The sequence below is a fragment of the Lipotes vexillifer genome, unplaced genomic scaffold (assembly GCF_000442215.2).
Source record: "Lipotes vexillifer unplaced genomic scaffold, Lipotes_vexillifer_v1.1 scaffold648, whole genome shotgun sequence".
NCBI classification, from domain to species: domain Eukaryota; kingdom Metazoa; phylum Chordata; class Mammalia; order Artiodactyla; family Lipotidae; genus Lipotes; species Lipotes vexillifer.
In genome coordinates, this window is record NW_006797096.1 from 1,645,015 (window position 1) to 1,667,768 (window position 22,754).

The window sequence follows — 22,754 nt, forward strand, 5'->3', positions numbered from 1 at the left end:
AAAAAAAAAAAAAAAAAAAAAAAAAAAAAAAAGTAACCATTAGGTGCACTGTTTAAAGTCTTGCCTAAGGACCAAATTGACCCACTTTTCCTCAGCTCTAGGAAGTGTTCCTCCTGGGGCCCCAGAATGCTTACTGCTGTGAGGTTGTGGCAGAGATGCAGCCCGCCGCATTTTCTCTTCTTCCTGATTGGCCAGGTGGTACAAAGCAGAGCTTGATGCTCATTTGCAGTGGTGTACCTTGGCTTTGACTTTTTCCTGGTTTAACTACTCTCTTCCTTTCCAATTATTTACTTAGCTTCTACTTTCCTGTTTTATTGGTTTGTAAGTCCTCAAATCATTTAGGAAGGCATGTGAAAATATCATAAGAAACATAAAGATATTGGGAGTCAGTAATCTACTGTTTTCACGTGGCTCTTCATAATATGTGGTCATAAGTGTGGACCTTCCAGAGTGTGTGTCCTGGAGGTCAGGGAGAACCCTGCTTCTACTTCCAGGATTCTGAATTAGGCAAGTACTTAACAAATGTTAGACTTCACAGTAGAGCTGCTTGCTAAGAGCCATGCTAGCCTCCCTCCCAAGACCATTCTGGCATATGTTAAATATCTACAATGGTTCTACTTTTCAGGACCCTGTTCACTATCCCAGCCTTACAGACAAGTACGAGAGTGCTTTAGAAGAGCTTCATTCCAGACATCACTGGGGAACATTAAAGTACCAGGTTAGTGGCTTTTTTCTTCTTTTTAATTCAGAGGTCCTGGGCTAAAGCTTCTTCACTTGTTTCTCGGTGATTGTCAAGATGTATTAGCCCGAGCTCGCCTTCTGGTGAACCCGCAGCCTTCTTTACTGTTAATTAAAATTTCAAAATCAGTGCAGTATTGTGGTTAAAAATAAAGCTAGCAGTGGTAATTTTTTTAAATGTCTGTTTTCAACTTGAGGAATGTGTGTTTTGTTCTGTGGCCTTGTACCACTGACATGAACAAGCTGCCTAGTTTGCCATATGCTCTTGCCCTTGGCATTGTGGAAGTCAGAACACAACCAAAGTCAGAGCTGCTGATTTATTTTGTTTGAATGTGGAGATACTCTGCTGCCCCAGTCCCCATTCTCCAAGTGTTTTCTCTGTGAGTTAGAGTTTTAGAGTTGAATCAAACGTAAGTTCTAAGAGCTAATTTCAAGGTCTCCTAATGAAAGCTACCTATTAGAACACAAGTCCTCATGACTTTCAAACAGAATTTTCAGCTACAATATCATAAGAGTATCGCCTGAAGTCCTCCTTTTGGTAAACTAGATAAGATTCAGTGCTTCTCCTTGAAATTGTTATCAAGAAACTTTACCTTGAGAGTTTTATTAAGTCAAGAGCATGAAAAGGCTTTTTAAAGATGCTTTTTAAATAGATTCAGTTCATTGGATCTATTGTTGAATTTAGTTATAAAAGCTTACAGTATGTCATAACAAACAGTTCCCTGTTGGTATATATCTCTTCAGTTTTTAGGTTCAATATATTCAAAATTCAAATATGCCAAACTCCATTGAAAGTGTTGAAAGTGATCATTTTGAAAGTCAAAAATAGCTTCCCTCTTTCCCGGTGTAAAATAATGGCCACTGCAACGTTTGGCTTATTTATAAATACCCTAACACTGCCTTGACCATGGAATAAACTTCAACAACCACAGGAACAATAACAAATTAATGGGCTTTCAAATCATCCAAAGAAAAGTGATAATCTTCACATAGTTTGTTATTATAGATTTGCAAGATCAAGTTTTGGAAGTAGTGTATCTCTCATATATATGTTTTGTTTTTCCTCTGGGTTTTCACACATACACGCGTGCGGGCACACACACACACACACACACAAATACCCACATTGCTAGAGGAACTTCAGCAGTCATGACCAATATTTTTTTTCCCCAAATCAGTTAATTTGCTTAAAAGCCTTTTGACAGAGATCACCAGTTAGAAGAGACAACATTCTTTCCTCCATGGTATCTTTAGCCATATAACAAGCACAAGCAAGTAATCAGATACAACCTCTCATTAGTAGATTCATCACAACTGACTTTTTAAAAAAAAATGTTATAGCTTCAGCTAAATTAATCAATTTTATATTTATAGATATATATATGAAAGATATATTTTGGGATTTATCTTCAACCTTTTGGCAGGCAGGGCTCACAGCAAGGTTTCAAAACGCTTTTTTCCCAAAGCAGTGATGTGTTTCAGTATTTATAGTAAAAAGTATTATGTCATAGAAAACTCCCAGAGCCTATGTAGAGACCTATGAATGTGTTTCCTTAGTGTCTAAGCTTATGGATTACCTGGAATTTTGCTCTCAGGATAGAAAAAAATCTCTTTGGATTAAAAAAAAAAAAAAGATGTGGGTGATTTTTCATTCAAATGTTGTTCAAATGGAGAACTCAACACAGCATTATAGGGCAGCACTCTGGGGACATTTCACAGCGGGAATCAGTCCCTACCATCTGAAGCAAACCGGACCTGATACATGTTTTTCTTTGGATCACCACCTCAGCTTCTTAGAGAATAGGGAGAAGAAGCCTACTGAGAGCACTTGGCCGTGAGGATGGGGCTGGTGTGCATTGGTGCTGATTCAAATCCCTGTTCATATTGCCTGAACCCCAACATGTAAAATTTTTTCTCATTTCCCCCCTTCTCCTACATTTGTGGCCTAATGTCCACCTTTATTTAACAGTGCCTAGGCCAAGTTCTAAATTATTTTTCTTCATAATCTTCTGCTTTCTAGTTTATAAAGTCAGGATGAACACAACCACCACAAAACAAAACACAAAGACTTAGCCAATATTCCTTTTTTGGTGCATTGTCTTGTACTAACTACAGAATTGAAGTTTACATTTAAGTGAAGCAAATATGGGCTTTAAAACAATAAATGTTTATCAGTAAGTATATATTTTACTGTAAAACAGTAAATTTTATATGAAATAGGAATAAGTTCAGAGCATCCTACACATATGTCTTATGCCAGATTCATTTGAGAAATGACTCTACTTTCTACATATAATTGTCAGGGAAAATTTGGCTGATATCTTACTTGTTGTCATTTATAGTATAAAAACAAAGGGTTTTTTCCCTCATTTCTCTAATAACCAATAAAAATGCTGAACGCGTTTTCGGATTACATGTGCCACTCTCCTTTTCCCTCTGACAGATCAGAGGTTTCTTCAGGTTCCTGCCTAGAGAACCTCTGATCTATCTCAAGCTGAAGGTTTATTTTTTGAGTCCCTCAAGTAGCTTGGCAGTGACTGACAACCATTCTTCCCGGATCTCGTGAGCAGCAGAGGGGCTTGGGGAGGTGTCTTTTCACAGGTACCTTTATGTAAAGTTCCCATCGTAACCATGCTGGCTTTCCTCCATTCATGGTATTTGGTAAATGGAATCCAAATGTTCAGAAAGGCAAAACACCTGCATGAGAAGAAAACATGACAGTTGATCAGTGGGATCCCAGACAGCTAGGGTCTTTCCCTTCCATTCTGTGCAGCAAGAGCCTCAGAGCACTTTCGTTGAACCAAGGGAAGCTCTGACTCTGGAAAATCTGCAGCTATGATTGACATGAGCTACCACTCTAGATGGAATCAAACATCTGATGTATTGTCAATATGTAACAAGTAGGCTTTCTCAAACTGCACATTCTGGGAATCAAATACAAATGTATTTACTTTTTAAAAATTCCTCAGATGCCTTACATGATGCTGAGGTGGAAACAGGTCAGCTTCTATGGCTTCTTTTCCTCTCAGTAGAGGTGCTGACCAGCGTGTGTTCTGTTGGTGCCTTTTCTTTTTTTTTTTCTTCACGATACGCGGGCCTCTCACTGTTGTGGCCTCTCCCGTTGCGGAGCACAGGCTCCGGACGCGCAGGCTCAGCGGCCATGGCTCACGGGCCCAGCCGCTCCGCGGCATGTGGGATCTTCCCGGACCGGGGCACGAACCCGCATCCCCTGCATCGGCAGGCGGACCATCAACCACTGCGCCACCAGGGAAGCCCTGTTGGTGCCTTTTCTGTCTTCCCTCCTGCTGTGTGATGTAGTGGAGCACTGTGAGCCTCATCTTAAAGAAAGAACCCGTGCCTCACCCAGGCTCAGGGTGACGCCGTGAAAAGCGGTGTGGAGCAGCAGATGGGGTGGGAAAGGGAGCTTTTCCGGGCCTTACCTTAGCCGACCCTCCTCCTGCCCGGGTCTTCCTGAGAAAGCCTAGGGGGTCTGGCCTCAGCCTTGGTGCCGAATGCAGTGCTGACCCCGCAAGGTGTGGACGGGGCAGCTCGGCACTGCTTCGCAGGCGGCTCCTCCCGCAGAGCTCCAGGCCCCAGAGCTGCCTTCTCCTTTGAGAGGGGCCTTTTGGGAGTGGCCGCTTGGCTGGCAACTTTCCTGGAATTTCCACCTCCCACAGTCCCATCACCGGACCCCTCGGCAGCCTCAGACTTGCCCCTGGCCTCTGAGCTTGGTCTATACCATGTCTCTTAACCCTTCTTTCTTCATACTTCCAATTCTTCTCCCAACCAAAAAAGCTAACAACTCTCTCATTTTAAAATACTGGAGGAGATGTTAGGTTTCTTAATTTCGACTTTGGTTAATGAAGCATATTTAATGTATACCACTGGCAAGACATTTTACTCTGTGGGTCTCTAAGAAAAAGTCATATTAGTGAATCATTACTCAAAATGCAGCTTCCTTTGTCTTCATTCTTTATCAAGATTGTCTGAGTTATGAGTCTTACCAATTATTTCTTAGACTTCCTCACTCAAAGTAGAAAATAAAAAAAGCCCTGTGGTTGAATGCGTGCACTCATTTTCTATAAACATGGTCATCAGGCTTTTCTGCAAAATAGTACATGTGCCATGCTTAGCTACAAGAGTAAAATAATTTTGATAATAAAAGTTAAAGAAATACATGAGCATTTGCAAGAGGACTATTGTCAGGAAGAAAGATTTATATTCATTTACTTACACAAATAGAATTTGCATTAGAGATGTTTGTGGTCTGTATCAAAATAGTGGGGAAAAAAATAAGAACAACATCATGGCTATACATCCCAGTTTGCCTACTGAATTACTGAAATAGGCTTACTGTCCTGGTGTTATTAATAGTGACGTTTTTATTTTCGAAAGTGTTCTGGTTTGGATGTAAATTATATAGCTCCCCTCTTATGAGAGCTGTGCATAATATGATTATAAAAATGATATGTTGATTATTGATTAAACAGAATGCAGACCCAAAGCAGCTTCCTCAAGACCCAGTTGGCCATCCCATCATGCATCTGTCTGGTATTAAGCATGCCACAGGTGAAGCCATCTACTGTGATGACATGCCTGCAGTGGACCGGGAGCTGTTCTTGACTTTTGTAACAAGCTCAAGAGCTCACGCTAAGATTGTGTAAGTGATAAGGTTTTTACCCAGCAGACAGAAATGATTGCCTTTTTGGCCAAGTCACATTAGTGAAAAGTAACGGTTTGAAGAGGGTAAGCTATTTGTTGGCAATGTCCAATGTATTAGATTTGAAGTGAAATGAGATCAAAGTGTAGGCTTCACCACAGTTTGTCCCTCCGTTTAATAACTTCATTGTCCCAGGAATTTTTTCCCAATCGTCTGACATAGAACTATTGGAGGGTTTTGGATGTATCTTCCCTCTCTCGTATCGTATTCTCCGATTAAGCACGTTCTCTGTGGTCTGCAGGCTGCGGGGCCGCTCTGAGTAGCCCTTTTCTGTGTGTTCTCATCTAGGTCTGTGGATCTGTCAGAAGCTCTCAGTCTGCCAGGTGTGGTGGACATCCTGACTGAGGGACATCTTCATGGCATCAACTCCTTCCGCCTTTTAACCAAACCTGAGAAACTTCTATCGACAGATGAGGTACTGCATTTTTGCTTTCTGTTTTAAAAGTAACTTCCTCAGTTTATGACACTTCGTATTTTCTTAAAAGATAGCATTGAACTTGGCATATCATAAAGGATTCCAGTATTCTTTGAATGCTTATTATAAATCACTATATTCTAATAGTGAATTAGTTCAAAAATATTCATTTTCCACGTAAGTAAAGAAGTTGGCTAGTTATATAAAAGATACTTGAGTGTTTTATATTTTCTAGTAGTAAGATCATGTGTTGCTTTCATACTTACGAAAGGGTATATGAGAAGAGAATAATGACTTTTATTTTCTGATACTTTCCCTCAGAATCCCTTGCCATTGCCCCAGTCTCAGTCCAACGTCCAAGTTCAAGTGGTAGCTCCACCATGAAGTCTTTCCTTATCCTTTAATCCAGGAGTTCTCTCTCCCTCTCAGAACTCACTCTCTCTCATTCATTCATATGCCATGTGTTCAACAGGCATCTTTTAAGTGAGCACCTACTGCCATAGGTGAACAAGACCCCTGTGGTTCTTGCCCTTGCAGAACTTAAAGTCTGGAGGAGAAGGCAAAGTGGACCTTTATTGCACTTTCTATCTTATATTGAGCTTATGTATTTATGTCTATGTCTTACCTATTTGTCCTACCTAGTAAAATGCCTTGAGTGAGGGCCCACGTCTGATTCATCAGCATATTCCATACACTGCTTCCTACAAAGCAGAGTAAATGAGCAGAGGAACAGTGATAGCACTGTTGCCATTTGAACGTTTCAAATGATTGAAACATTGACTACTGTATCTCAGGTTATCAGAAGATGCAGCAAGGGCAGTGTCCATAAGGTTTTCTGCATAACTCCAGATTCTCAGTTCAGTGTTTACCCAAAAGAGCTTTACCATTTGGAAGAGTCCCTGCCTCTGGCTCTCACTAGCAGACACAGTTGATAAAAATGGAAGTTTGGTGACTGAGAGTCTGAAGTCAAGGTTGAACCTCCCCCAAGGCAGAGGACAATGAGAACTATGGCCTTTGAGTAAATGTTAATTAACCAAGCAAAGCCCTCCTGGGCCCTGAGGTGTGTGCACGTTGATTCTGAGCATCTCAGGGGCGTGTCTGTGAACCAGGTCACAGGGCAAGACCCACCTCTGTGGAGAGTGGAGAACAGAGCTGTTGCGAATGATTGCCTCCGTTAGTTTCATTCCTTTTTTTAACATTTGTCCTTAGCACGCTGTATCTTTAAAAAAATCGTTTCATTGCAGAAATTTTAAACATACACAAAATAGAGACTAGTACAATGATGGGCCCATAGGCCCATCACCCAGCTCCAACCATTATTAACACTTGCCATTTTTGTTTCATGTGTCTCCCCACTGCCCCCGCCCACCCGTACCCAACACACTTTTGTGTGTGTGTGCTGGATTTAACTTTTCTTTAACTACCATTTTTGTTTGGTGATAAAACTACTATATGTTCATTGTAGAAAAGACCTAATAATCTAATGTCGTTCTTAAAAATGAGTGATTACGTTTTGATTTGGATCACAGTAAAAGGTGGGAAAGAGAATCAAAATGTCGTATGACTTCTTCCAGTCCTGACTATTTACCTCTCTGGAGCCTTAGCTTTGTTTTTCCCCATCCGCTTTCTACCCTGGTCACTGGGTGACCTCCTTAGGCCGCCTACCTACCCCACCTGCTGGTGAACCGAAGAATGCTCTGGGCTCGCACTTGGCTCCTGTAGTCGCTTCTCTCCGTGAAAAGCCTGTGCTCCACCACAGTTCAGGGCAGAGATGTGCTCACCAGCAGTGCTGCGTTATCACTCTCTCCCTCCTTCCTCTCTGGGTGAGATGGTCTGTGCTCCTGGTTCATGAAGGAGAGGCCACTTCTCATAATGGCCCAGCTCGTGGTGTGGCAACCCCAGGTCAAACCACGGGACTGACTCTCCTGCTGTAAATGAGGCAGCCTCAGACCTGTCCCTCTTCAGCCACCGCTGCCAACGATGCAGCGCAAAGACCTGCACTCTCCCAGTGCCTGAGGTCAGCAGGCCAACTCTGACAAGTGTGCTTCCCTACCGGAGCCTTCGTTAACCACAGCACTGCGGTTAAGTCACACGTGAAGGGGTCATTTACTGTGTTTCTAGCTCTGTGCTAGCAGGGAGGGGGGAAATGAATGAAAGGAGAGGCCCTGGTGCCTGCCCTCCTTGGGAACAGAGGTCTTTTCTGTGTTGTAGGTATTTTGCGTGGGTGAGCTTGTCTGTGCCGTGATTGCTGATTCCGAGGTTCAGGCAAAGCGAGCTGCGCAGCGAGTGAAGATTGTCTACCGAGATTTGGAGCCACTGATCCTGACCATCGAGGTAATGAGTTCAAAGGTTGGGCCAGAAGAGCAGATTTCAGTGGCGTATCACTTAACATGCTTTTGACTGCAGAAACAGGAAAGAAAATCCAATTCAAAGTAGCTTCCGAAAAACAGGGGCTTGGCCCTGTTTTCTTGGCCTCAAACTCTATCAGTGTTAGCAAGAAAGCTGATCTTCTGCCTCTCCTCCTTGCTGCCCATGGTACAGGCTTTATCTCCTGTGGTGACAGGTTGGCAGCCAGGAGCTTCCAGTTGACGTCCAGTAAGCAAGAAACAATGCCATTGTCCCAACATCCCACGAGTAGGTCACATCCATCTCCGGATTCATGACTGGCAAGAACTGGTGGTTACTGCTGGCTGGGGGGTCAGATTTCTTTGCAGTTTATGGGCCGTATGGGGGAGTGATGGAGACCTAAACAGAAATCTGAGCACTATTTGGAAGGGGACAGGTGAAAAGAATGCTGGATGGGTAACCAACAATGTTCAGGAGAGGGGACACACCCTAGGACTCCATATACACCTTCACCCAGACTCTGTCAGGTGCACAGTGAGAACCAACAAGATGCTCTATGAAGCATATATTGGAGACACTAGTTTTAGATCCTTTAATGCATATCTTAAGTAAGTATGAGAAATAGATCCTATGATGCCTACAGCTATTTTGGCAACTTAAACAAATTGGGGAACTGCATTTCCTATCCTGTTTTTTAAAAAGGATTTTGAAATTTATAAAGGTTTTCAGACTCATCTCCATGAAATGATATGAGTATTCTTCTGCATATATTTCACTGGTTCTTATAATTTACTAAATAATAAAAGCATGAAAGTTGGGAAAGCATCATGAATAGATAAGATTCAGCACATACAGACTCAGTGTAATCTCGGAATACAATATTATCTCCACAACATAATAAATAAATTGGGCTCTAGGTGACTAGCATGCTCTGAGGCAGAAAATAAGGAAATGAGTTGGCCAAGATTAGTGTCTCCAGGAGAACCTGGCCTTGGTTATGTTTCCTATCATGCTGCTTTATGCCAAGGAACATAGAGTTTGTTTCTGGACAATGTCCTCAGTGTTCTGAAATTAAAATAAAATCATGTCAAGGAGACAAAAATATAAAAGTTTAGTTGGAGTCAAAGAGTGATTATGCTTTCCAAATTTTCCTGGCCAGTGTCAAATTCAAACATTCCGTTCCCTTCTTAAACCCTTTTCATTCATATGTTGCCTGCTCTGCTTGCTTACTTTATACATTCCTTCCTCAACACTTTGTTTTAGAGTTAGGCTTACTTCTTAGTAAGAAATTATGTCCGTAATACTTTATCAAAAATCTTGTTTGTAATTCTTTGCCCAATTCCAGTAGCTAAATATCTTCCCTTCCCCCTCACCCTGCTTTCCAGCCAAATAAAATTCCAAATAAACAAATAGGTACCACTCTCTTCCCACCCCTTCCCCCCCAACTTGGACCGGCACATCTCTAATTGTCTGCCAGAGAATCCCAGCATCAAATACCAAACTTTGACATCGTGGAAAAGAGCTACCTCATGTTTATATCAGAGGTTAAGCTCTCCAAGTTTAATCAACTAGATCAAGTAGATTTAATCAAACTGTATAGCAAGGAAATATGTCCTGCTCCCTACACATTACAGTTCTTTTTATCACTTTGCTGACCAAGAAATATTCAGGAAATTAGCTCCAAGTTACTCAAAAAGCAAGCAGCAAGGGAAATGGAAAAAAGATTAAACTTAAAAGAAATTTGGATTTATAAAACTTAATTTCTGTTTTGAACCTAGAATATCTGAGTCTTAGATTAATAAGAAAGTCATATGAATTGATTCCATTAGGAAGTGTGTTATCAATCAAAATAGGATAAAAACAAATGGATCTCCATCATTATCACTACTGTTTAACCTAGCTTATGCTGTTTTGAATTTTTAATAGTGTGAATGGGGAAATGCTATCAAAACTCTTGGCTCACAGGGTCAGGCTGATGACCATGAGAAAACTATGCTCCCGACCAGAATCTCTCATCAATCGTCATGGTCAACAACGTGACCATAGCTAATACCTAGAGTTCTCTGTGTGTTTACCTTGTTCTAAGCAGGTTTCCTTCATTAACTCTCTAAATGCTCACAACAATCCTATGAGGTAAAAAACTGTTATTATCCCCATTCTGATGCAGAAACTGAAAGACACAGTTACCCAAGGTCCAGCAGCTGGTCAGCAATAGAAGCGATCGACAGACACTCTATCAAAGACCCTTGGCCCCATGGTAGTAGAAAAAAAACCAACCCACTTTTTGAATGGAGGAAATGGCAGGATCACAATAGAACATCCCGTAAGGTATACTGATAGGTCTAGACACCGATTGGTGGCCAGGAGGAACCAGAGTTAGGAGAATCCCTAGCCGCCAGCAGGCTGGAATTTCATAGATGGACAATAATCCACTGTAGAAATTCTGGCAGGAGCTGGCATGTCACGTTTGCCAAGGACCCAGGGATTACAGCAAGATGAATTCCTAAGGATAGGTAAGAAAACCAACCTAGATTATTATAGCTACATCCCTAATTATGTGTACCTACTACTGTACCCCTTCAGTAGGCATCTGGGAGAAGCCATTAGAAACCAGAATATAAGTGGATTTGTGGTACCCACTCTGGACTTGTAATGGAATCTTTCTTGCAGGGCTGGAGGTCCCAGGTGCAAATGCTGTACTCATACCCCCAGAGGAGCTTGGGGCTGGCAGGCAAGGCCACCATGTCCTTATCACTAGAGTGTCTTCAGCTAACACTGACAGAGCACTTATTATATGCTGTGTAAGCTCTTTCATGCCTCATTTCATTCTATTCTTTCCACAACCCTATTGGAGCTATGTGCACAACTCTACCTTCATTTTACAGATGAGGCTCAAAGAGGTGAAGTAATAGACCCACAGTCAAACAGCTGGTAAATGGAGAAAATGGGCACAACTCCGACTGGGTCCAGAGCCCAAGATCTAAACCCCTGTGCCTTGTTACACTTGGCTGCATAACATGGGCTGTGGAATGAAAAGAATAAACTGCCTGGAAATATTAGTTCCGTAATGGGACCACCTGGTGCTAGGTGTTTTCTGAGCATACTTTTTTTTTTTTGATGCGGACATTTGCATTTGCTCCATGGGGAGTCTTTCTGCAGCCTGGTTCTCAGCTCAGCTCATGCAATCGATTCCAGAGCAAGAGAAGCACTGTGCAGACCCAGACGATGCAGCATCACATGTGGCTACTACTGTAGGGCTGGGTCTCTTGCCCCGGGGGCCTCACTTTTCTGTCCTCTTTCTAGGAAGCTATACAGCACAAGTCCTTCTTCGAGCAAGAAAGGAAACTGGAGTATGGAAATATTGAGGAAGCATTTAAAATGGTGGATCAAATTCTTGAAGGTAAAACTGTCTGAAAAGAATGATGAGAGGGGAAGCAACCCCGGCCTGCCCAGTTGTTATACAGATGGTGTCTGCTTTCCTGAAGGTCCGGAAACTGAGGCTCAGAGTGGTTAAGGAGCACCGTCATACAGCAGCCACTAAGCCACGAAGCACTGTGGATTGATAGCTTTCTTAAGGATTTCCAAAGCCCATGTTTCTTTCTGTTTCATCCTTTCTAACTTCTCCCTCCCCCCTCCATCTCTGCTTTCTCCTTCCTTTCTTCTTTCCCTCCCTGTCTCCTTCCCTCACTTCCTTGCAGACTTCCTTTAGTTATGTATATATGTAATGAAAATTAAATTTCCCTCTTGGAAATCAGTTGATTTGAACTTTCCAATAAAATTTTTGTAACTTTTTATTTTGAAATAGTTTTAGATTTCAGAAAAGTTGCAGAAACATTAAAGAAACTCCTAATTACCCAGATTCCCCAATAGACATTTCATGACACTTGCTTTATCATTCTGTGCGTGTGTGTGTGTGTCTGTCTCTGTCTCTGTCTCTGTCTCTCTGCCTGTCTCTCTCTCTATATATATAGAGAGAGAGAGACATACACACACACACACACACACACACACACACACACACACATACACACACATTTTTTTCTGAGCCGTTTGAGAGTAAGTTACTGACTTGATGCCTCTGTCCTCCTAAATACCACAGTGTCCATTTTCTAAGAACAAGGATATTATCTTACATAAACATACAGTTGTTTTTTTGTGTTTTTATTGTGGTACGCGGGCCTCTCACTGTTGTGGCCTCTCCCGTTGCAGAGCACAGGCTCCGGACTCACAGGCTCAGCGGCCATGGCTCACAGGCCCAGCCGCTCCGCGGCATGTGGGATCTTCCCAGACTGGGGCACGAACCCGTGTCCCCTGCATCGGCAGGCGGACTCTCAACCACTGCACCACCAGGGAAGCCCAAACATACAGTTTTTTAAATCAGAACATTAACATTGACATAATATTGTCATTTAATCTACATACTTTATTTGAATTTTGCCATTTGTCTTAGTGATATCCTTTATAGCAGGAAAATAAATGATTTACCGTGGGTCTTAGATATGCCCTGCTGTCTATCAAATCTATCCCTAACGCCTGTCATGCAAGATCTGATTAACCCAGATGTCTTGCTGGGTGGGTATGGGCTGTCTGTACCGTGTCTCAGGGCAGAGAATAAGTCATTTGCATCTCCTGTCTTCAAGTGAATTGCCAAGATATTAGCCTCAAGTGCATGCTAGATGCTACCATCTCCTTAATTTTTCTCTCCAACCCTGATCTCAAGCACAGGAAGAGTCCTAAAACATACCATCCCAGAGCTGTGCCACATATAATCAGTAAGTCCAGCCACTGAGCTGAAAGCCTATCATGTCTCTTCATTCTATGGCTGTATAAAACCTGCAGCTGGTCGGAGCTGAGTGGATAATGTCACCTGGAAGCTGTAGAAAAGACACCTTGTACTGTCACCCTGCCAGCATTCCTTGGCATCCTGTCTTACTAGCTGTGTGACTTTTCAGGGCACTTCTCTGGGCTCAGTCTCCTTGTTTCAAAATCACATGGATAAAATAATACTGACCTCAGTGACCCATTATGAAAATTATAAGAGATAACACATGTGTGCTTGGCACAAAGCTTGGGGCATAGTAAGAGAGCCATAACTGTGAACAATAATTATTATTAGGTTTGGATATTTTTGTTGTTCTGTAGAAAAGGTTGTCTATTATTGAGGGAACACACTGGCAGGTGTTCATCTATCAAACCCAATGTTTCCCAGTTTTTCACACTAGAAGATGCTTCTAAGACCTGTCTGGAGATTCCTGTGTGCTTTCCTTGGAATTCTGGAGTTGAAAGACCCAGGGTAGCCCAGGAATCTGTTTTTGACAAATTTTAATTGTGCTCCAGGTGATTCTTAGGATTAATAAAATCTAGCAAATATCCATAGGGTGAGTTTGTTTTGTGGGAGAAGAGAAGGAAGGAGCATTTTTGCATAGAGTCCCTGGCAAGAGCATCTTGGAAATGTCTATATTTAGGGAAGTTCCTCCACTTGTGCCATAAAATGTCCTTGCTCTGTTCTTTCCATAATATATTTGTGTGAGAATTCAGTTACTGTATTTTTACTCAACATCTTATTTAATTATTTGATTTAATTAGGTAAAAGTTGTTCAGTCTGTCTCTTACTTGAATTTTAACTTCCCATACCCTATCAATAAGTATAAAAGTGAACAGGAAGCTCTAAAAGGGACATTTTTACTACTTTTAAGTTTTCATCCTCTTGACTCAGTGGTTTGAGGGGTTTTATTCTTACTCTGCAGTTGTCATTTGGATGAAGAATTTCTGACTACTTGTTTCAATGAGAGATAACTGGAGGTACTAATCATTACAGCACTTAATTTCCCCTTAGGAAAATAGATGCTCCAAGAAAAAGAATATTTAAAAGATTAAATATGTCGAGCATCACATCAAGTCTTAGACCGTGTTCCTGAAGGGAATGATATTATTGTTGGCTTTTACCAACTGTGCAGATGTATCTCAGCCCTACGTAACACTGGTGTTGTAGCCCTAGAGGGGCATTAAAGAACACGGTTTACAGATGAGCCCGCTAAGGCTAGAGAGACAGACAGTTGACCAGGAATCAAATCTATCTACATTTCCCACCTCTGAAGTTAGCGTTCTCTCCTCTGCATTACGCCGCTTCTTATTCATCTCTTTAAAATTCTGTGATCTTGGTTGAGCTTTACACTGACAATCTCCGTAGCAGGATTTGCAGATCTCGAAACCCTGAAACTGGGATTGTCTTCCCCACACCCTGTCCTGTTGGGCATAGTACAGAGAGACTTCTTCTTATCTAAATGGCTTTCCATCTTTAAGGAACTCATTAAAATGTAAATACACCTAAAGGAATCACTTCTAAACCCATACTGGGATAACATTTTATCTCAGGGGTTAGTTGAACAAATTAGTTTCCAACCAGGAGAGTTGAGAGCAGCACTGTGGAGTGAGGAAAGGACACCGTGGGTCCAGGGCTGCTGGGCTGGGCAGTGCAATGTAACACGGCCCTAAAACATTGCCTACCTTACAGGTTTAAGTAGAAACAGCTCTAATACTTTTTAGCTCCGTATTTTTTTCAATGAAGTAGATACTTAACCAAATTAATTCTGTGTGGATAGGTGAAATCACTAATATTGCAAACCATGGATTTTAGCCTCCTGACAAATGGGTTTTTCAATGTACATTTTTGATAAGAGCTTAGATTGAAATTGAGGTCTGGGTTCTTGACATTTTAAATTTTATGTTTTATAAAAGAGGTAGAATCTGTTTGTTCTGTACTCTTTCTTTACTCAGATTTTGGATGAGATAGGAAGTCCAGATTCTAATACAAAAAATTTCCTTGGGACTCTCCCTCAAATAATTTACAAATCTTTCTTATTGGGTACATTTTTAATTTTTAAAAGTTCTGCCTTCCACCTAACATGATGACTGACGTTGTCGTATTGCGTTGTTTTTTCTTCTGTTTTTCAAACAGTTTTTAGAATTCCACTTAGATTTATGAATAGTGGTTTGAGTGTATCTCTTTGTGAATTTTTTTAGTGGTAGTTCTAGAAAGGAAATTTAAATTACAGTATATCTGGTAGTAACACGTTATCAATTTGAGTAAAGTATAGAAACCTTACCTCCCTTTACATCCCTTTCCTCTCCCTTATTTAAATACAATTGTCTTTAAAAATTTCTTCTTCATGCATTGAAAATCACATGAAGCAATGTTATAATTTTTTTTTTTAACATCTTTATTGGGGTATAATTGCTTTACAATGGTGTGTTAGTTTCTGCTTTATAACAGAGTGAATCAGTTATACATATACATATGTTCCCATATCTCTTCCCTCTTTGTCTCCCTCCCTCCCACCCTCCCTATCCCACCCCTCCAGACAGCCACAAAGAACCGAGCCGGTTTCCCTGTGCCATGCGGCTGCTTCCCACTGGCTATCTACCTTACGTTTGTTAGTATATATATGTCCATGTCTCTCTCTCGCCCTAACACACCTCACCCTTCCCCCTCCCCATATCCTCAAGTCTGTTCTCCAGTAGGTCTCTGTCTTTATTCCTGTTTTACCCCTAGGTTCTTCATAACATTTTTTTTCTTAAATCCCATATATATGTTAGCATACGGTATTTGTCCTTCTCTTTCTGACTTACTTCACTCTGTATGACAGACTCTAGATCTATCCACCTCATTACAAATAGCTCAATTTCGTTTCTTTTTATGGCTGAGTAATATTCCATTGTATATATGTGCCACATCTTCTTTATCCATTCATCCGACGACGGGCACTTAGGTTGTTTCCATCTCCGGGCTATTGTAAATAGAGCTGCAATGAACATTTTGGTACATGACTCTTTCTGAATTCTGGTTTCCTCAGGGTATATACCTAGTAGTGGGATTGCTGGGTCATATGGTAGTTCTATTTGTAGTTTTTTAAGGAACCTCCATACTGTTCTCCATAGTGGCTGAACCAATTCACATTCCCACCAGCAGTGCAAGAGTGTTCCCTTTTCTCCACACCCTCTCCAGCATTTATTGTTTCTAGATTTTTTGATGATGGCCATTCTGACTGGTGTGAGATGATATCTCATTGTAGTTTTGATTTGCATTTCTCTAATGATTAATGATGTTGAGCATTCTTTCATGTGTTTGTTGGCAGTCTGTATATCTTCTTTGGAGAAATGTCTATTTAGGTCTTCTGCCCATTTTTGGATTGGGTTGTTTATTTTTTTGTTATTGAGCTGCATGAGCTGCCTGTAAATTTTAGAGATTAATCCTTTGTCAGTTGATTCATTTGCAAATATTTTCTCCCATTCTGAGGGCTGTCTTTTGGTCTTGTTTATGGTTTCCTTTGCTGTGCAAAAGCTTTGAAGTTTCATTAGGTCCCATTTGTTTATTTTTGTTTTTATCTCCATTACTCTAGGAGATGGGTCAAGAAGGATCTTGCTGTGATTTATGTCATAGAGTGTTCTGCCTATGTTTTCCTCTAAGAGTTTGATAGTTTCTGGCCTTACATTTAGGTCTTTAATCCATTTTGAGCTTATTTTTGTGTATGGTGTTAGGGAGTGATCTAATCTCATACTTTTACATGTACCTATCCAATTTTCCCAGCACCACTTATTGAAGAGGCTGTCCTTTCTCCACTGTATATTCCTGCCACCTTTATCAAAGATAAGGTGACCATATGTGCATGGGTTTATCTCTGGGCTTTCTATCCTATTCCATTGATCTATCTTTCTGTTTTTGTGCCAGTACCATACTGTCTTGATTACTGTAGCTTTGTAGTATAGTCTGAAGTCAGGCAGCCTGATTCCTCCAGCTCCATTTTTTGTTCTCAAGATTGCTTTGGCTATTCGGGGTCTTTTGTGTTTCCATACAAATTGTGAAATTTTTTGTTCTAGTTCTGTGAAAAATGCCAGTGGTAGTTTGATAGGGATTGCATTGAATCTATAGATTGCTTTGGGAAGTAGAGTCATTTTCACAATGTTGATTCTTCCAATCCAAGAACATGGTATATCTCTCCATCTGTTTGTATCATCTTTAATTTCTTTCATCAGTGTCTTATAATTTTCTGCATACAGGTCTTTTGTCTCCTTAGGTAGGTTTATTCCTAGATATTTTATTCTTTTTGTTGCAATGGTAAATGGGAGTGTTTTCTTGATTTCACTTTCAGATTTTTCATCATTAGTATATAGGAATGCCAGAGATTTCTGTGCATTAATTTTGTATCCTGCTACTTTACCAAATTCATTGATTAGCTCTAGTAGTTTTCTGGTAGCATCTTTAGGATTCTCTATGTAGAGTATCATGTCATCTGCAAACAGTGACAGCTTTACTTCTTCTTTTCCGATTTGGATTCCTTTTATTTCCTTTTCTTCTCTGATTGCTGTGGCTAAAACTTCCAAAACTATGTTGAATAAGAGTGGTGAGAGTGGGCAACCTTGTCTTGTTCCTGACCTTAGTGGAAATGCTTTCAGTTTTTCGCCATTGAGGATGATGTTGGCTGTGGGCTTGTCATATACGGCCTTTATTATATTGAGGAAAGTTCCCTCTACACCTACTTTCTGCAGGGTTTTTATCATAAATGGGTGTTGAATTTTGTCAAAAGCTTTCTCTGCATCTATTGAGATGATCATATGGTTTTTCTCCTTCAATTTGTTAATATGGTTAATCACATTGATAGATTTGCGTATATTGAAGAATCCTTGCATTCCTGGAATAAACCCCACTTGATCATGGTGTATGATCCTTTTAATGTGCTGTTGGATTCTGTTTGCTAGTATTTTGTTGAGGATTTTTGCATCTATGTTCATCAGTGATATTGGCCTGTAGTTTTCTTTCTTTGTGACATCCTTGTCTGGTTTTGGTATCAAGGTGATGGTGGCCTCGTAGAATGAGTTTGGGAGTGTTCCTCCCTCTGCTATATTTTGGAAGAGTTTGAGAAGAATAGGTGTTAGCTCTTCTCTAAATGTTTGATAGAATTCGCCTGTGAAGCCATCTGGTCCTGGGCTTTTGTTTGTTGGAAGATTTTTAATCACAGTTTCAATTTCAGTGTTTGTGATTGGTCTGTTCATATTTTCTATTTCTTCCTGATTCAGTCTTGGCAGTTTGTGCATTTCTAAGAATTTGTCCATTTCTTCCAGATTGTCCATTTTATTGGCATAGAGTTGCTTGTAGTAATCCCTCATGATTTTTTGTATTTCTGCAGTGTCAGTTGTTACTTCTCCTTTTTCATTTCTGATTCTATTGATTTGAGTCTTCTCCCTTATTTTCTTGATGAGTCTGGCTAATGGTTTATCAATTTTGTTAATCTTCTCAAAGAACCAGCTTTTAGTTTTATTGATCTTTGCTATTGTTTCCTTCATTTCTTTTTCATTTATTTCTGATCTGATTTTTATGATTTCTTTCCTTCTGCTAACTCTGGGGTTTTTTTGTTCTTCTTTCTCTAATTGCTTGAGGTGCAAGGTTAGGTTGTTTATTCGAGATGTTTCCTGCTTCTTAAGGTGGGCTTGTATTGCTATAAACTTCCCTCTTAGAACTGCTTTTGCTGCATCCCATAGGTTTTGGGTCGTTGTATCTCCATTGTCATTTGTTTCTAGGTATTTTTTAATTTCCTCTTTGATTTCTTCAGTGATCACTTCGTTACTAAGTAGTGTATTGTTTAGCCTCCATGTGTTTGTATTTTTTACTGCTCTTTTCCTATAATTGATATCTAATCTCATGGCGTTGTGGTCGGAAAAGATACTTGATATAATTTCAATTTTCTTAAATTTACCAAGGCTTGATTTGTGACCCAAGATATGATCTATCCTGGAGAATGTTCCATGAGCACTTGAGAAAAATGTGTATTCTGTTGTTTTTGGATGGAGTGTCCTATAAATATCAATTAAGTCCATCCTGTTTAATGTATCATTTAAAGCTTGTGTTTCCTTATTTATTTTCATTTTGGATGATCTGTCCATTGGTGAAAGTGGGGTGTTGAAGTCCCCTACTATGAATGTGTTACTGTCGATTTCCCCTTTTATGGCTGCTAGTTTTTGCCTTATGTATTGAGGTGCTCCTATGTTGGGTGCATAAATATTTACAATTGTTATATCTTCTTCTTGGATCGATCCCTTAATCATTATGTAGTGTCCTTCTTTGTCTCTTCTGATAGTCCTTATTTTAAAGTCTATTTTGTCTGATATGAGAATTGCTACTCCAGCTTTCTTTTGGTTTCCATTTGCATGGAATATCTTTTTCCATCCCCTTACTTTCAGTCTGTATGTGTCTCTAGGTCTGAAGTGGGTCTCTTGTAGACAGCATATATATGGGTCTTGTTTTTGTATCCATTCAGCCAATCTGTGTCTTTTGGTGGGAGCATTTAGTCCATTTACATTTAAGGTAATTATCGATATGTATGTTCCTATTCCCATTTTCTAAATTGTTTTGGGTTCGTTATTATAGGACTTTTCCTTCTCTTGTGTTTTTGTCTAGAGAAGTTCCTTTAGCATTTGTTGTAAAGCTGGTTTGGTGGTGCTGAACTCTCTCAGCTTTTGCTTGTCTGTAAAGGTTTTAATTTCTCCATCAAATCTGAATGAGATCCTTGCTGGGTAGAGTAATCTTGGTTGCAGGTTTTTCTCCTTCATCACTTTCAGTATGTCCTGCCACTCCCTTCTGGCTTGTAGAGTTTCTGCTGAGAGATCAGCTGTTAACCTTATGGGGATTCCCTTGTGTGTTATTTGTTGTTTTTCCCTTGCTGCTTTTAATATGCTTTCTTTGTATTTAGTTTTTGACAGTTTGATTAATATGTGTCTTGGCGTATTTCTCCTTGAATTTATCCTGTATGGGACTCTCTGTGCTTCCTGGACTTGATTAACTATTTCCTTTCCCATATTAGGGAAGTTTTCAACTATAATCTCTTCAAATATTTTCTCAGTCCCTTTCTTTTTCTCTTCTTCTTCTGGAACCCCTATAATTCGAATGTTGGTGCGTTTAATGTTGTCCCAGAGGTCTCTGAGACTGTCCTCAGTTCTTTTCATTCTTTTTTCTTTATTCTGCTCTGCAGTAGTTATTTCCACTATTTTATCTTCCAGGTCACTTATCCGTTCTTCTGCCTCATTTATTCTGCTATTGATCCCATCTAGAGTATTTTTCATTTCATTTATTGTGTTGTTCATCATTGTCTGTTTCATCTTTATTTCTTCTAGGTCCTTGTTAACTGTTTCTTGCATTTTGTCCATTCTATTTCCAAGATTTTGGATCATCTTTACTATCATTATTCTGAACTCTTTTTCAGGTAGACTGCCTATTTCCTCTTCATTTGTTAGGTCTGGTGGGTTTTTATCCTGCTCCTTCATCTGCTGTGTGTTTTTCTGTCTTCTCATTTTGCTTATCTTACTGTGATTGGGTTCACCTTTTTGCAGGCTGCAAGTTCGTAGCTCCCGTTGTTTTTGATGTCTGTCTCCAGTGGCTAAGGTTGGTTCAGTGGGTTGTGTAGGCTTCCTGGTGGAGGGGACTAGTGCCTGTGTTGTGGTGTATGAGGCTAGATCTTGTCTCTCTAGTGGGCAGGTCCACGTCTGGTGGTGTGTTTTGGGGTGTCTGTGGACTTATTATGATTTTAGGCAGCCTCTCTGCTAGTGGGTGGGGTTGTGTTCCTGTCTTGCTATATGGTTGGCATAGGTTGTCCAGCACTGTAGCTTGCTGGTCGTTGAGTGAAGCTGGGTGCTGGTGTTGAGATGGAGATCTCTGGGAGATTTTCGCCATTTGATATTATGTGGGGCTGGGAGGTCTCTTGTTGACGAGTGTTCTGAAGTTGGCTCTCCCACCTCAGAGGCAGAGTCCTGACTCCTGGCTGGAGCAGCAAGAGCCTTTCATCCACTCGGCTCAAATTTGCCAAGTTTTGAGTCTCAGTTCTCGACCTTCTTTTTCAAATGTGGTCCCTTGTCAGTATTCCTTTGTTCAGTAAATTGTACCACCATCTGTCTCGCCAAGCCGCGGCTGGAAGAAACTCTGGATACAGATCACGGGCAGAGGGTGCTCAAGAGTGGCGTCCAGTCCACCCCCACGGAGGTGGTCGGCCTAGAAGTCCAGCAGGACCGCCCGCAGGGAAGCGCGAACGGCGGGCAGAGGCAGCGAGTCCTGCAGCGCACACATGTCCTCACAGCGCCAGAAGTCGGCCACGCTGTCACGGCGCAGCTTCACTGAGTGATCATGGCCGGAGCGTGGCCTTGGGGACGCTGGCCGCGGACGTGATGCCCACAGCTGCTTGGCGGTGCCTGCTCGCCTGCCGGACCCTCGGGCGCCCACCGTCCGGCGGCTGCGGCGCCGCAGCGTGGGCAGGACCCACGTCGCAGGCGGATGACGCAGGGCCACAGGCCCTGGCGTACGGCTACGCCAACCCCTCCATGCCACGCTCCCGCGACCACGCAATGCCGGACCTTGGCGCCGTCCTTCACGCCCCGCAAGACCACGCGCCGCGAGACGCGGTGCTGCGGTTTCAACTTCCGGGCGGGCCCGTGGGGGTGGGGCTCAATGTTATAATTTTGTTTCAAATACAATTTAGAAAACTCAAGAGGAGAAGGAAAGTCTATTGTGTTTGCCCGTAGTTGTCTGTTTACCATTGTTCTCTCACCTTCCTGATGTTCCAAGATTCCTTTAAAAAAAATTAATAATTTCCTGTTTGTTTCAAGAACTCTTAGCCAATCATTCTTTTTTGATAGATCTGTTGAAGACAAACCCTCTCAGCTTTCCTTCATCTGAAAATGTCTTTTTTTTTTTTTTTGCACGGTACATGGGCCTCTCACTGTTGTGGCCTCTCCTGTTGTGGAGCACAGGCTCCAGACGCACAGACTCAGCGGCCATGGCTCACGGGCCCAGCCGTTCCGCGGCATGTGGGATCCTCCCGGACCGGGGCACGAACCCGTGTCCCCTGCATCGGCAGGTGGACCCTCAACCACTGTGCCATCAGGGAAGCCCCCATCTGAGAATGTGTTTTTAATTTCTTTTTTATCCTTGAAAGATATTTTCACTGAATATAGAATTCTGAGTTGGCAGGTCTTTTAGCACTTGAAGAAAGATGTTGTACCAGTTCTTCTGGCCTCCATGGTTTCTGATGAGAAATCTGCTGTCTTTTGAAGTATTTTTCCCCAGTAGGAGAGGCAGTGTTTTTCTCTCTCTTCTTTCAACATATTTTGTTTTTAGTTTTCAGAAGTTTGACTGTGATATGTCTTGGCATGAGTTTCTTTGGTTTATCTTCTTTGGGATTTACTCAGCTTCTGAAATCTGTAAGTTGGTGTCTTTTACCAAGTTTGGGAAATTTTCACGTATTACATCTTCAAATACTCGACTTTAATGACACAAATGTTCAGATTTTAATTTTAATCACAAAGGTTTCTGAGGCTCTGCTCATTTTCTTTTCAGTCTATTCTCTCTATTGCTCAGGTTGAGCAATTTCTATTGTTCTATATTCTTGTTCCCTGATGACTCCCACTGTTCTCTCTATTCTGTTGTTGAGCTCATCCACTGAGCCCCTTATATGTGTGTGTGTGTATATATATATATATATATATATTTTTTTT

The 22,754-nt window shown here is 41.2% G+C and overlaps 1 protein-coding gene across 1 annotated transcript in view; it reads left to right on the forward strand.

Moving 5' to 3' along the window:
- The window catches only part of LOC103073473 (aldehyde oxidase 1), an 81,399-nt gene that overhangs the window by 26,593 nt on the left and 32,052 nt on the right, over nucleotides 1-22,754 (forward strand). Inside the window, exons 16-20 of the mRNA XM_007469201.1 lie at nucleotides 626-718; nucleotides 5,229-5,398; nucleotides 5,747-5,873; nucleotides 8,085-8,207; nucleotides 11,523-11,619. Of these exons, the coding sequence (XP_007469263.1) occupies nucleotides 626-718; nucleotides 5,229-5,398; nucleotides 5,747-5,873; nucleotides 8,085-8,207; nucleotides 11,523-11,619 (610 nt within the window). The remainder of the gene's footprint in view (nucleotides 1-625; nucleotides 719-5,228; nucleotides 5,399-5,746; nucleotides 5,874-8,084; nucleotides 8,208-11,522; nucleotides 11,620-22,754) is intronic.